The sequence below is a fragment of the Ictalurus punctatus genome, chromosome 22, assembly GCF_001660625.3.
Source record: "Ictalurus punctatus breed USDA103 chromosome 22, Coco_2.0, whole genome shotgun sequence".
Taxonomy (NCBI): domain Eukaryota; kingdom Metazoa; phylum Chordata; class Actinopteri; order Siluriformes; family Ictaluridae; genus Ictalurus; species Ictalurus punctatus.
The window spans coordinates 5166297-5181046 of record NC_030437.2 but is presented as its reverse complement, the minus strand read 5'-3'; the positions used below and the strand labels follow the sequence as shown (position 1 = coordinate 5181046).

General features: G+C 40.1%; 1 protein-coding gene across 10 annotated transcripts in view; it reads right to left on the bottom strand.

Annotated features, from left to right (window-relative positions):
- The window catches only part of LOC108255706 (probable E3 ubiquitin-protein ligase HECTD4), a 167750-nt gene that overhangs the window by 123277 nt on the left and 29723 nt on the right, over positions 1-14750 (bottom strand). For 7 of the 10 annotated variants that reach the window (XM_017451855.3, XM_017451846.3, XM_017451848.3 and 4 more), the window contains 6 exons: positions 12914-13146; positions 11232-11374; positions 10103-10173; positions 3772-3877; positions 3541-3661; positions 2382-2510 (listed from right to left, as the gene is read on the bottom strand). In XM_017451855.3, coding sequence (XP_017307344.2) covers positions 2382-2510; positions 3541-3661; positions 3772-3877; positions 10103-10173; positions 11232-11374; positions 12914-13146 — 803 coding nt within the window. The remainder of the gene's footprint in view (positions 1-2381; positions 2511-3540; positions 3662-3771; positions 3878-10102; positions 10174-11231; positions 11375-12913; positions 13147-14750) is intronic. The other 3 variants (XM_017451850.3, XM_017451853.3, XM_017451849.3) reach the window with 2 other exon arrangements.

The window sequence follows — 14750 nt, the reverse complement described above, 5'->3', positions numbered from 1 at the left end:
TTCATTTACCTAGGAAAGCACACATATGGTTTTAAGGATTTTCATCCACTCCCAGTATAGCACAGTTTGATATATAGAAAGCTAATGACAGATCTGCTAATGTAATGCATTACATACAGTGTAAAAGAAAAGTGTACATACAGATTTTAAGTTTAAGGGGGCAATTAGTTTTTCACATGGGTGATTGGTGTTGGATAACTTTTTTGTATTGTGCGTTTACTCGGGTTGCAATTGCTTTATGTTGTATTTCAGTTGAAAATCAAACTATTTAGTACGAGATTCACACAAAAATAGAAGAAATAAGGATCAACATTATGAAAGGTGCCAATAATTCTAGAGGGCACTATGCACCAAGGAGCATCTCTATAATTAAAAGGTAAAGTAGTAGATAAAACATTCTTCATTAATGGTGAGGCAATACCAACAGTGTCTGAGAAGCCAGTGAAGAGCCTTGGGAGATGGTATGATGGGGATGAAAGGACACAGTTCATGTGGGAGAAGTTAGACAACAATTAAAACTTTGGTGCTTTCAGTTTGGCCTACTGCCAAGGTTGCTGTGGCCACTGAATGTGTACGAAGTTTCTTTGACAACAGTAGAGAAGCTGGAAGCTTTAATCAGTTCATACATCAGGAAATGGTTGGGAGTCCCACGCTGCCTCAGCAGAGTGGGACTTTATGGTAAAGGAATACTGCAGCTACCTGTGTCCGCTCTAACCAAGTGCGCCAAGGTCTGACTGGAAATGACATTAGTAAAGTCATGCGACAAATGCGTAAGGGAGGCAGCACCTGTGTTGAAAACTGGAAGAAAGTGGGTGGCAAAGAAAGCTGTGGAGGATGCAAAGGCTGCCCGGAAGAGGGGGTCTTGGTTTCAGTTCAGCTCCTCCTATATGGCACAAGGCAGCCCCAGCACAACGGAGGAAGCTTGTAGTCAACCAGGTGCAAAAACAGGAGGGGAGGATGAGGTGCATAAAAGCCATTTCCCAGGGCAAGCAGGGAGAATGGATGAGATAGAAGAGTGTGGAACAACACAAGATTGGCTGGCAAGATCGGTTTCCTTATAAGGTCAACATATGATGTTCTCCCATCACCACAGAACCAAAACCTTTGGGTAGGAGAGAATCCCTCATGTCCTTTGTGTTCATCACCTGCAACATTAAGGCACATTTTGACAGGATGCAAGGTGGCTCTTAGACATGGACGGTTTACTTGGCGCCATGACCAGGTGCTGCGATGTTTGGCCTTAGCATTGGAAGACAAGCGTAACATGACCAATAAGTTGCCACATGTTCCATCAAAACATTATACACAAAAGACAATATTCCTCTGCCCAGGAGAGCAACCACCAAGAAAAGGTGTTAAAACCAATCCTCGCCCAGGACAACTGGAAGCTGCTAGAGTCTGGTAAATGCTGGCAGATGATCAATGGCTTATTTTTCCACCTGAGATTGCCACCACAAACCTTCAACCAGATATTGTCTCGTGGTCTGGGTCAGCACGCCTTGTTCACCTGGTAGAGTTAACAGTGCCATGGGAGGATGTGGTAGATGAGGCGTATGAGAGGAAGAAACTGCGGTATGCTCAACTAGCCACTGAAGCAGAACAGCGAGGAAGGAGAGTCTGGGTTTACCCAGTGGAAGTGGGATGTCGAGGATTTGTGGCACACTCTACAACCCAGTTTCTTAGAGATGTCGGATTCAATGGCCAAGAGTTTCGTGGCAAAGTGAACTTATCTGAAGCAGCAGAGAGGAGCAGCAAGTGGCTACAGTTGAGACGAAAAGATTCTGGCTGGGGAGCTCAAGCACAATAGAAAGAAAGAAAGGCTGAGGTACAAATAAGTAAGCTGGGCTGAGTTTAGTAGGGGACGGAGGGATGCCAGAATCACTGTCAAGCCCTCTTGAGGTGTCGTGGGCTAGTCGATGAAACACCGAGGATGGAAGGTGCCCACTTGAAGACCCCAGAGATGTACCCTATGTAGCTCAATCCAGACGGTTGTCATGCTGATACGCTGGGGAGACTATGGTTGATCCCCGGAGCCCGCATCGCAGCTGTTGTGTGTGCTGATGCGCTAGGGAGGAAAATAAGCTGATCCCTGGAGCCAGCATTACACTTCAGCCATCAACACCAGACAGAAGGATATCACTATATGGATGGAAGCGTAAATGGATGGAGAAACATATGGATCACATTAGTTTACTGTGAAACTATGTCCTAGTTGGTGCTTATCTTGGCAAGAGCCAAGTTCGCCAGCCTAAAATCAGCATGAAGTTAACATCTACTCTCATGTAATGGAAATCAAAATCATGTACACAAAAGTCTACATGCAATTCCACAGGCATGCACAGATGTTCAAACAGTAAGGGGCATTTAAAGGAGGTGTTTACCTGTACCTTCATTGTTTCCCCTTGCAGGGAGCTGTCACTGTCATCGCTGTCATCGGGCCGGATCAGGACAGTATTGCTTAGTAAATGGTTCTGAACAGCCATAATGTAGTGCAAGCTTGGTGAAGCCACCTGAGATTGATGAAAAAGATTATGTTTTTTTTTTGTTTTGACATGAAAGAATGCACTTATAAATTAGGGGGGGAATGTAATTGCAGGTGAGACATAGCTGTAGGGTGATGACTGCAATAAGCCTGGATGCTCAGAAAACACAAAGCAAACCCTGTAAGGGAGAACCTTAGTGGTTCTACAAAGCGCTTTCCACTGGTTCTCATTCAGCCATTCACTGACGCACCAATGGTAGCAGAGCTGCCATGCAAGGCGCTAACTTGCAATCGGGACTTCAACTTGGGGTTCAGTGTCCTTCCAAAGGACACTTCGGCATGTGGAGTCATGTGGGCTGGGAATTGAACCGCCAACCCTACAATTAGTGGACAACCTGCTCTACCACCTGAGCCACAGCCGCCCATCTAGCGTGAGTAGAAGCTGCACGTGAGCACTCTCAGCAGTATCCCAACTCGAATGCATTTTCAGTGGACTTCTGATTGGAAGGTAATGACTTCCAGGTAAGCACTGCCAAGCTGCCACTGCTGAGCCCTTGAGCAAGGCCCTTAACTCTCAACTGCTCAGTTGTATAAATTAGATCAATGTAAGTTGCTCCGGATAAGGGCGTCTACCAAATGCTGTAAATGTACATTTTGGATGTTTTTGATCCAAAGAGGAGTGTCTTGTTGCTTCTTGGTAGATGCAGCCAGATTTCCATTTAAAATCCCAGATCTCATATCAGAGCATCCCCCCCCCCCCCCCCCCACCACCACACACACACACACACACACACACACATATCACCTTAAGCAATGGAGGGAGATGAATTTCAATCATCAAAACAGAGTTTACAATTTCAGATAATTATTACAAGCATATAATAACTTTGCATATCTTATGTAATTTTGGATTAATCATAAAAATCCAAATCATATCAAATAAATAGGGGGAAAAAAATCTGAAAAAAAATAAAAATAAAATATGAGACTGCATATGGTCCTAAAGGTGCCATAAACAATATTTTAAAATCATCTGAGTAGCCAAGACTATGTCATACAGGCACAGTGGATAGAAGCTTCTGGAACTCTTCTTTGTCAAGTGTTTGGCATTTCCTGATGAGAAGGCAAGATTCACGCACTACAGTCTTCAGAATGCAATGCAGCAGTTCATCATTCAGCCTACAGGAAAGCAAGCAAGATTAGCTGTTCATAATCCAAGTACACCATTTTCATGGCATGAAAGTAATTATTTGTAGTAGTTATTTTCAGAGAAAACATGCAGCATTTACCTGTAGTGGTCATCATCCTCACTTCCAAAGCGATTCTTCTGTAGCTGGTCAGTAAGGTTGTTAAGAATAATATCACGCAACTGGGACAAACCACTATTTCTCTCACCTATAAGTAATTAAAAAAACAACAATGCATTGAAAAATTAATTAATGCTATAACTAATAATAATAATAATCAGTCAAACCTGCAGCATGTGAAGATTTCTGGGATAAAGTGAGCTGCTGGGAGTAATAGGAATTCACAGTCAGATGCAGGTTGGATTTGGCTGGAGTTTGGATTTCTGAGTAATGCTGTACTGGAATACTCACTCTTGACAGCTTAGATACAAACTAAACTGGTGAACATTATTTTATGTAAACATAACACCAAGACCTATGGCAATGAAGTGCTTCCCCTTTCTTCAACAAGCAGTTGAAGAGGCAAGAGGATACTGTCAAAACTGAAAAATGTACCACGCTTGGCAAACAATTTGTCTGAGGAATCATTCCACATCATAGAAAATTTGCAGAGAGTTGAGAAAATCTCAATTCACATGACAATTGTCATGCTGTCACCATTTCGCTTGCTGTGCATAATGCTATCGCTAAAACTGCAGTTCCAGGTCATACACATACATCGAAAATGAATGGTCGTCTGTTGCTTTGTCGCAGACTAGTGTGAACACAGGGTTAGTGTCAAATTATAGCAAAAATAATGTGTCATTAGGCAGAATTAACAAACTCTGGGGAAATGTCACCTTGGGGACCAATCTATCTAGCCATCTATCCAGCTATATCACAAATCACCTACAGTTGCAATCAAAATTATTCAACTCCCATTTGGTTGGCTGTGGCTCAGGTGGTAGAGCGGGTTGTCCACTAATCGTAGGGTTGACGGTACGATTCCCGGCCCACATGACTCCACATGCCGTGTGTCCTTGGGCAAGACACTGAAGCACAAGTTGCTCCTGATGGCAAGCTAGCTCCTTGCATGGCAGCTCTGTTACCATTGGTTATTGTGTGTGAATGGGTAAATGAGAACCAGTGTAAAGTGCTTTGCTAAGTTTTAAAAAAAAAAGCACTATATAAGTGCAGACCATTTACCATTGCAAATCAGGTTTTGCATTGTCAAAACTGTCAAGCAATTTAATAGTTCAACACAACGAATGCTTCAAGTCGTTTCCCCAAATTCAGCTGAAAATGCAACTCAATGATTTCTCCAGTTTCAAAATTATTAAACCCCTGAATAGAAGCCCTCACAACAGCACGATGAAACAAAACTGGAACTTTTCGGCTTGATGGATGCTGATCCATCACACCACTGGGTATGTCTGGAGGAAGAAGAATGAAAAAAGAAGACTCTGTCCACAGTCAAGCATGGTGGTGGCTCGGTGGCATGGTGTTGGCTCTGGGGCTGCTTTACATCCTCTGGCACTGGAAACCTGCAGCGTGTGGAAGGCAAGATTGTGTTGAAGTATCAGGAAATCCTAGGAGTAAACGTCATGCCATCTGTGAGGAAGCTGAAGCTTGGGCGTCATTGGACCTTCCAACAGGACAATGATCCCAAGCATATCTCAAATTCCACCAAGGCTTAGATGCAGAAGTCGTCCTGGAAGATTCTACAGGGCCAGCACAGTCACCTGACTTGAACCCCATCGAAAATCTCTGGTGGGATTTGAAGAAGCCGGCTGCAGCACGCAAACCCAAGAATATTACTGAACTGGAGGTCATTGCTCATGAGGAACGGGATAAGATTCCTCAGGAACGCTGCCAGAAGCGATGCATCTCGTTTGCAGCAGGTCATAAGAGCTACTAAGTATTAAGATGCTTGCTATGAAGGAGTTGAATAATTTTGAAACTGGCAAAACCATTATAAGTTTTCAGTAGAATTTGGGGGAACCTCTTGAAGCATTTGTTGTGTTGAACTATTTCAATTGCTTTTGTTTGATTTGTTCATCGCAAAAAGCTGAAAGTCTGTACATTTTGACAATAAACCTGATTTGCAGTGGGGTTTGTACAGTCATGGTGTACGACCCAACTTATGCTGATGTACAGATGGCCCCATATTTGTCTCAAGCATATTCTGGTATAAAGTGGAGTTCATCATTGTCTCAATGACTAAAAGTTTCCCCAGGTCATGTGGCTGAAAACAAGTCCAAATCATCACCCCTCCACCACCATGCTTGACAGTTGGTATGAGGTCTTTGTGGTGATGTGCAGTGTTTGGTTTGCGCAAAACATGGCATTGTACAAGACAACCAAACATCTCCACCTTGGTCTCATCAGTCCAAACGATATTGTTCCAGAACGAATGCAGTCGGTTAACATGCAATTCTACAAACATAAGTCATGCTATTATATTCTTTTTAGAGAATATCACAATTTCCTAGCCACCCTTACATGAAAGCCATATTTATTCAGTCTTTTTCTGATTGTACTGTCATGAACATAAATTAATTTAATTTGTAATCAGAACTAGCAATTACAATTTTGCATTTCTGGTCAGAGGGGGACAGTTTATAAAAAAAAATAAATAAATAAAAAAATAAAAAAATTACAAAACCTACTCAGAAGAAGGTAGGATAATATGGTGTAATCTAGCCAACGACACTCCACGTATATTGTAGCTAGCTAGCTAATTCAATGCAATTTAGGCATAACTATCAATATAACAAATAAGCCTTGTGTTAGGTTAGCTAAATTTCTCTTTAATACTTCCCATTATCATCAACAAGGTTGTTCACACTGGACGTCTTGTTCGCACTGTGCACTACAGTAGCATGTTAAAATCTCACAATAAACGATGCGTCTAAGTTTTAATCAGTTACAATGTGCATTTAATTGGACTGTTATTGTGCCCTGTGTAATTTGTTTTAATGAAACAATCATTTGATCATAAATGCCTGTGGATGATAGATAGATAAGACAGATATAGAAGGATAGATGGATGGGTAGATAGATAGATAAGCAATTATGTAAGGAAATTATGTAATGACAGCTCAGATATTACAAAGCTGATTTTCCCCCAATTATTATTATTTTTTTATTTGATGAAAATAAATATTGGGAAGCATACCCATTCTTACCCAAGCATACCCGTTTTTAAAAACTGAAACAATACTAAAACTAAATACAAGCAAAAATGAATCATTTTCTAAAGACAAAAACTAAATCAAAAACTATTTGTGCACCAATTAAATGAAGTTAAATGAAACTGAAACCCAGAATACAAAAAATAAAAATAAGAACTAGCAATATTTTTTAAAACTATAATAAACCTACTCTGAGGTCATGTCCTTCTTGGCGTGATGTAGACACATACCTGGACGCTCAAGAACACCAAACTGCCCAAAGTTCTGTTTTTATAGAGGCAGTCACACTTCTACTACTAACTTATCTTCGGCATTTCATTAGTAACACTTGACTGCTAATTAGTTTAATTTTCCCTACCTGGTTTCTGAATGTTGGTGTACCTTTTGGGAAGAAATAACTACACATTGAAATTTGGTGAGGACCATACACAATTGTTATTTAGGCCCTGATAACTAAAAACATAGAAACGAAGGGTGTACTTTCTCCCCCCCAATACATTTATGACTGTAAATGTATCCAATAATATTAACAAACAACAAACACATGCACACATACATACGCCATAAAGATACCTTCTATAGCAAACATCGGCTTATGTGCCCAAGAGATCCATTTACTATCACAATAATGGCACATGCGCTACATTAGGACACAATTCCTGTGTTTTTGATGCTTACACTGCTGCTCCTTCAGTCAGAATTGTTACAGCTAAACACACATTGTTCATTCCCCGTTACTCACTGGAATCAATACGGCTCATAACAGCATGATGCATGTTTGTGTCTAAATTTATCAGCCAAACAATCAGAATCTTGTTTTCACTATATTGTGATGGCTCAAGCAAACTCTCAAAATGTAAGGAATCCAAATATCATCCAAATATCCCTACTACTCTACTATATAGTAAGCAAAAAGCAGTACACCGAAGTAGTAGTATGTCTGAATTCCCTGCTTTCTTAAAGCAGTATGTGAGAAATACCCAAGATTGTGCAGTATGGAAGCAATGGACACTGGGCTATCCCATAAGGCAACAGGACTTGCGTGGAAGAGTTATCAGAATAAAAAAAAAAATGGCGGAAGACAGTGCGTCAGCTCTTTTAAAGTTGTAGGTCACATGACAATGAGACCATGGCGGATGTAGTACGTCCAGATTGTATTCATGTTACACACTTATACTGATCATTATGGCCAAGCAGTAGGCTCTGAATTCAAATGCAATAGGTACTGTCACAGTACACTATTTCCAACACAGCCTCAGTATCCTAGAATCCACAATGACAGATTGATGAATACCAAACAGCTATCATTTTCGACTGGGTTAACAACATTAAAGCGCAACTATTATGGTTTTGAAACGTGCCTAATTTTGTTTTAGTGGTGTCATACAATAAATTTACATACATCCGAGGTCTAAAAACACTTTAATGTGCTCAGAATTTAAATTGCAGCATTACCCCCCCAGTGTCCAACACGACTCGTTCAATGATCCGTTCTAAAGGATTCATTCTAAACTCCTCCTTTCATAGAGCATACTCTGCTCTGATTGGTCAGATGTCCCAGTCTGTTGTGATTGGTCTACCACTGTCAGCATGTTTCAAAAAGGAAACGGCCCCTACCATAATGAGTTTCAGCTCTGTCTGTTTGCGAGCAGCCAGTGAAGACCAGAGGCGGGGTTTATTGTTACAAACCCAGGTAGGTTAGCACAAGAAGTAAGTGTGGAATTACTAATGACTCGGTTCAGCTGTTCAGAATCGGTTCCTACTTTTGGGAGTCAATAACTGTTTGTTGTGAGCTTTGATTTTTGAAACTTTGTAGACATTTTTACATTCACAAACAGCTACGTACAACACACTACATTAAAGGAAATATTTGAAAAAACATAATAGGTGCTCTTTAATATCCTTCCTGCTTTACACTGTTATTAATTTGGGTGTACCTGATCATTTGATTAGTGTGAATGATATCTTGATGTGGTGGTTTGTTCTGTATAACTATTTGAGGGTTCTGAAGGTTTAAACCAATGTCTATGCTCCTTAACTACAGTGGATATAAAAAGTCTACATACCCCTGGTAAAAATTTTTGTAATATAAAAAAAATTAAAGATATTTTTCCATCTTTAATGATGCATAAAAACCAACAAAATGTGGAAAAACAAATAGAAATGTTTTAGGGAAAAGTACAATAACCTGGGTGCACCCTTTTATAATGGGGCATGTGACTGTGCTCAGAATTAAGAAATCATGTTCAAAAGTAATTATTATACACCCGTCATCAATGAGGTGATTCTGATTAACTCCAAATAAAGATCATCTTGGTTTCAGCTGACTGCTGAAAACATGGTCCACAAAGGGCTTACAAAGCCTTGTAATTGTTCGAAATTGTATTGATCAGGAGAGGGGTATAAAAGAATTTCCAAATCATGAGATATACCATGAAACATCGTGAAAGCCATCATTAACAAGTGGAGAAAACCAAGTAAAGGAAAACTTCTCTGGAAAGCTGCCAAGAGACATACTGCAATGTTACAGAAGCTGCAAGAATATATAGCGAGTACTGCTCACTCCCTGCATGGGACAATCTATTGACAACAAAACATAGTCTTCAAATGTCTAGGTAATCTAGAGAGAAGCACTTTTTCACCAAAACAAAAACAAAACTTCAAGCTCAAGAACCTCCAAGACTTTTCTGGGCACAATTCTAAAAGATATGTTTGCCAGGAAAAAAACAAGTTATTGCCCAAATAGTGGCATACAGCACATGTCAGAAAAAAATGATAAATGTTTTGGAATGCCCCAGTCAGAGCCCAGATGTAAATGTTTGTATTCTTGTTAGTGTGATAGCTCAAGAATGAGTGGATGAATCTTTGTAAGATGTATTAGGAGTTATCATTGCAACCAGCACAACTGTGGAATTGAGCCAAACAAGGTCAAGGTCACCGCAAGGTTGCCAGTCTGAAATAGTTTTTCTTTAATAGCTTCCTTCATGTTTGCAGGATATTTTAAGGGTACTTCTGGCATAAAAAATTAGTAACAAGAAGACACAGCTGGTGTCGAGTTTAACTTGTTTTCTCCTAAAACATTTCTATTCGATCTGACATCAATTAAGTTCATTTTCTTACATCACAAAAACCTGCAATTTTTACAGGGATTTTTTTTAAATATCCACTGTACCTCCAAAATTCAAGAGGGCCAAATGTTCCTTCAGAGTCACATGCTAGTAGTATGAGAAGGTTGGGTGTCCTAAAAACTGCAAGATTACCTTCAGTGAGGACCAGTTTTAACAAGTCATTCAGTTCCATCTCTCCCTGATACAAGATATTCAAGCCAAAGCTGTAAAACAGTAAAGAACATTAAAGAAACAGTAAAGAACAGTAGTTAATATACAACAATTAAAATTATGATCACAAATTACAATCCCTGAATGAAAACAGAATATTTGCAAATGGCACCAACTAGGGATGTAATTATGAATGAGTAGACTTTTTTTATTATTATTTCTATATAATAATTAATGCAAAACAATGAATTTTTTGTCTGTATAAAACTAACTAAATAAAAAAAAAAATCGCTACGAAGATAGGTTTAACATTGTAAACATATCTTTAAAATAAATAATAAAATGTATAAATTTTCACAAAAATTTGACTGAATAAATAAAGCTTCTGACCTGGTGAAAATGATCAATTGAAACATGATGAGCAGAGCCTGAGGCACCATTTTAACCGGAAATAGAGCCCCAAAATCGGCTAAAATAAGGCGTCTGAAAGCTACGGAAGAGCTTCTGTGGTTGTGTATTTAACCTATAATGCATGTTGGTCATTGTGATCCAGAGAGATAGGTCCCAGCATACTCTCTATATATTTGAACTCTGTGGATTGAACATATTGGGACCACTAACGCAGATTGGGGACCTCCACTGTGTTAGATGCGTAATTAATAGAATGCTCATTCCCATTTTTTTTTACTTCAGATTCCCCCATCTTACAGCAGACATCACCACCATCGTCATAAATCCACAATTAATTATCACCTTTATCACTAAAACATTTTCAGCTTCATTTTTCAGTGACTATTATTTGAACTATCAGAAAATAAAGAACAGCACTTTCTCAGAACATGCTTCTTTATGTAATGTCTTTGCATGTATAAAGCAGTGGTACCCATCAGCACAAGTAATGATCTCTTACAGCCTCCATGAACTTTGCAAAGTCGCACTGAATAAAAAGTGCCTGTCTACTAACTGTAAATTTGAGTCTAAATTATCAAAGTTAGACAAGTTACTGCTTCTATCATGCATCTACTATTAACAGACTCATGATGTCCATATGAAATTTGCATTACTATTTCCTAACACAATGCGATAAGGACTTTATTATGTAGTTTCTGACCTGATAGCCAGGCAAACTTCTCTTTGGATTTCTGCCCCTATCTGATCAATAGGGGCCATGAGTAGCTGCCACAGAAGCAATCCAGAACGTCTTATACTTTCTCGGTTCTGCTCTGACTGCGGGTTAAAGAACCGAAACACCACCTGAAATGAGACCAAAGAAATGACTTGGGTAAAATACTTTAGCTTATTTATTATGCTCTATCTTGGACACAGTACCTTGGTTTGAAGGATTATTTTGAGGGCTGACTTATACTTCTGTGAGCATGTCTCTGCATGCACATGTCTGCTAGGACAGTGGATCTAATGGTAAATAATGGTAAATGGCACACTTATATAGCGCTTTTATCCAAAGCGCTTTACACTGTGTCTCATTCACCCATTCACACACACTCACACACCAATGGTAGCAGGAGCTGCCATACAAGGCGCTAGCTTACCATCGGGAGCAACTTGGGGTACAGTGTCTTGGGGTACAGTGTCTTGGGGTACAGGTAAAGCCAACTTGGGGTACAGTGTCTTGCTCAAGGACACTTCGGCATGTGGAATCGAACCGCCAACCCTACGATTAGTGGACAACCCGCTCTACCAACTGAGCCACAGCCGCCCCGGATCACAGCCGGATCACAAACTTTTTCAGCGTGAGGCCCCCCTTGTTTACCATGCATCCCTTTATGGCCCCCTAGAGTTGTCAAAATTTCTTTTTTTTTTTTTTTCTTTCCACACTAGGCTCTTCTGTGTTAACTTTCTCAGCTAAGACACTACGTCCTCTATCTAATAACTTACCCATTTTAAATAGTCTTAGGTTTTATCAGCGTGTGGCTAACAGTACTGTACACTAGTACATCAACAGATGTCTCTGTTTGGTGTGTCTTAGTGTTATGTGTATAATTGATTTGATTTAGTCATATTTCTCATTTTTAGTAGTTGAAAGGTTGACTATCCCAACTTACATACAGGTAAAATAATTTTAAAAAATGGTAGGAGGACCTGTCACATGAACCACAGCACTGTAGGAATAATAAATAGAAGATTTATTACACAAGCATAAAGTTGCTAGAAGTTGCTGGGGTTGATATTACCTACACAGTGTTTTTATATGGAGTGTGTTAGAAGAAAGAGAAAGCACAGTGTCAATCTTTCAGGATTCAACTGTCCATTATAACAAACTTTAAAGGCTTTAAACAGACTACACATTCAGAAAGCAGTTTCAAAGCGCAAGCTTGTCTATACAATACGGAAAGTTCTGGATGCAATACGGGAAAATTTCACCATTTGCACTTCGTTGTTTAGGATTATTTTGTTTATACTTCAGATGCATTTTGAAGCGCATCACTCTGAATTATACAATATTAATCTGAACTGAATTAACTTGTGGAAGAAATGTTACATCTCATCAAATAATTTCCATGTACACAAGAGACACCCCACTCCGCCAACCAATCATCATTCGCCTGACGCATAGCACCGCAGATACGTGCACACTGATACGTAGTTAGCTCATGAGAGGACTAATCGCTAGCACTCTTTGTAGCTCTGTGTGCCGCGTGTATGCAAATACACGTTAACGCAGAAGTATAAGTCAGCTTTTATAAACCACACCACCTACATATTTTACATAAACTTATAATTCCTTGATTCACTTTATTTATAAATAAAAACTAAGACCTCTCATTTCAGCACCTGAAAGACCACAAGGATGCAGCGGATGATGCAGATGTCAGAATTCACCATGGCCTTTTCCATTATGTCACAGATGGCACTAAAGTGGCAGGCTTCCATTGGCTGCTGTTTGTTTAGGAAGGAGCTCAGAGGTGAGCTGACACTAGCAGCCAACAGGTTCTGCTGGTGGATGCACATGGCACCAACGTGGTGTAGCAGCTGACTGATTACTTCACCCATCTCCACCATCTCTTCTGTGGACAAACACAAACTATATTATCTGTCTGTGTATATATACATTAAATAGTCAAAATGTGCTTTTTACTATTTTGTCTTGCTTTTCAAAGAAAAAAAATCTATTACAAGAACTACAATTTCAAAATATTTATTTAACACTGAACATTTTTTTTTCATTCCAGCAGGCATAGGCTACTAACAAGGCACAATATAACTTTAAATAAATAAATGAGTAAAATAAAAATATTTTGACGTGGTCATCTTTGAGACCCCTTGAATAGTCGATGTTAGGCCTATAACTGACTGCTGAAAGAATGGAACACTCTGTAGCCTACAACAAAAAAGTGCATTAAAAAGTGCATTGACGAGTGCAAAAAATGGTTCTACACGGCTGATTATATTGGGGATATATTCCGCTCGCGTCCCTGTACACCTCGCGGAGTATTAAAGTAGACATAGTATACAGTGAGGGAAAGAAGTATTTGATCCCCTGCTGATTTTGTACGTTTGCCCACTGACAAAGAAATGATCAGTCTATAATTTTAATGGTAGATTTATTTGAACAGTGAGAGACAGAATAACAACAAAAAAATCCAGAAAAACGCATGTCAAAAATGTTATAAATTGATTTGCATTTTAATGAGGGAAATAAGTATTTGACCCCTCTGCAAAACATGACTTAATACTTGGTGGCAAAACCCTTGTTGGCAATCACAGAGGTCAGACGTTTCTTGTAGTTGGACACCAGGTTTGCACACATCTCAGGAGGGATTTTGTCCCACTCCTCTTTGCAGATCTTCTCCAAGTCATTAAGGTTTCGAGGCTGACATTTGGCAACTCGAACCTTCAGCTCTCTCCACAGATTTTCTATGGGATTAAGGTCTGGAGACTGGCTAGGCCACTCCAGGACCTTAATGTGCTTCTTCTTGAGCCACTCCTTTGTTGCCTTGGCCGTGTGTTTTGGGTCATTGTCATGCTGGAATATGCATCCACGACCCATTTTCAATGCCCTGGCTGAGGGAAGGAGGTTCTCACCCAAGATTTGACGGTACATGGCCCCGTCCATCGTCCCTTTGATGCGGTGAAGTTGTCCTGTCCCCTTAGCAGAAAAACCCCCCCAAAGCATAATGTTTCCACCTCCATGTTTGACGGTGGGGATGGTGTTCTTGGGGTCATAGGCAGCATTCCTCCTCCTCCAAACACGGCGAGTTGAGTTGATGCCAAAGAGCTCCATTTTGGTCTCATCTGACCACAACACTTTCACCCAGTTGTCCTCTGAATCATTCAGATGTTCACTGGCAAACTTCAGCAGGCATGTATATGTGCTTTCTTGAGCAGGGGGGCCTTGCGGGCACTTTAGGATTTCAGTCCTTCACGGCGTAGTGTGTTACCAATTGTTTTCTTGGTGACTATGGTCCCAGCTGCCTTGAGATCACTGACAAGATCCTCCCGTGTAGTTCTGGGCTGATTCCTCACTGTTCTCATGATCATTGCAACTCCACGAGGTGAGATCTTGCATGGAGCCCCAGGCCAAGGGAGATTGACAGTTCTTTTGTGTTTCTTCCATTTGCGAATAATCGCACCAACTGTTGTCACCTTCTCGCCAAGCTGCTTGGCAATG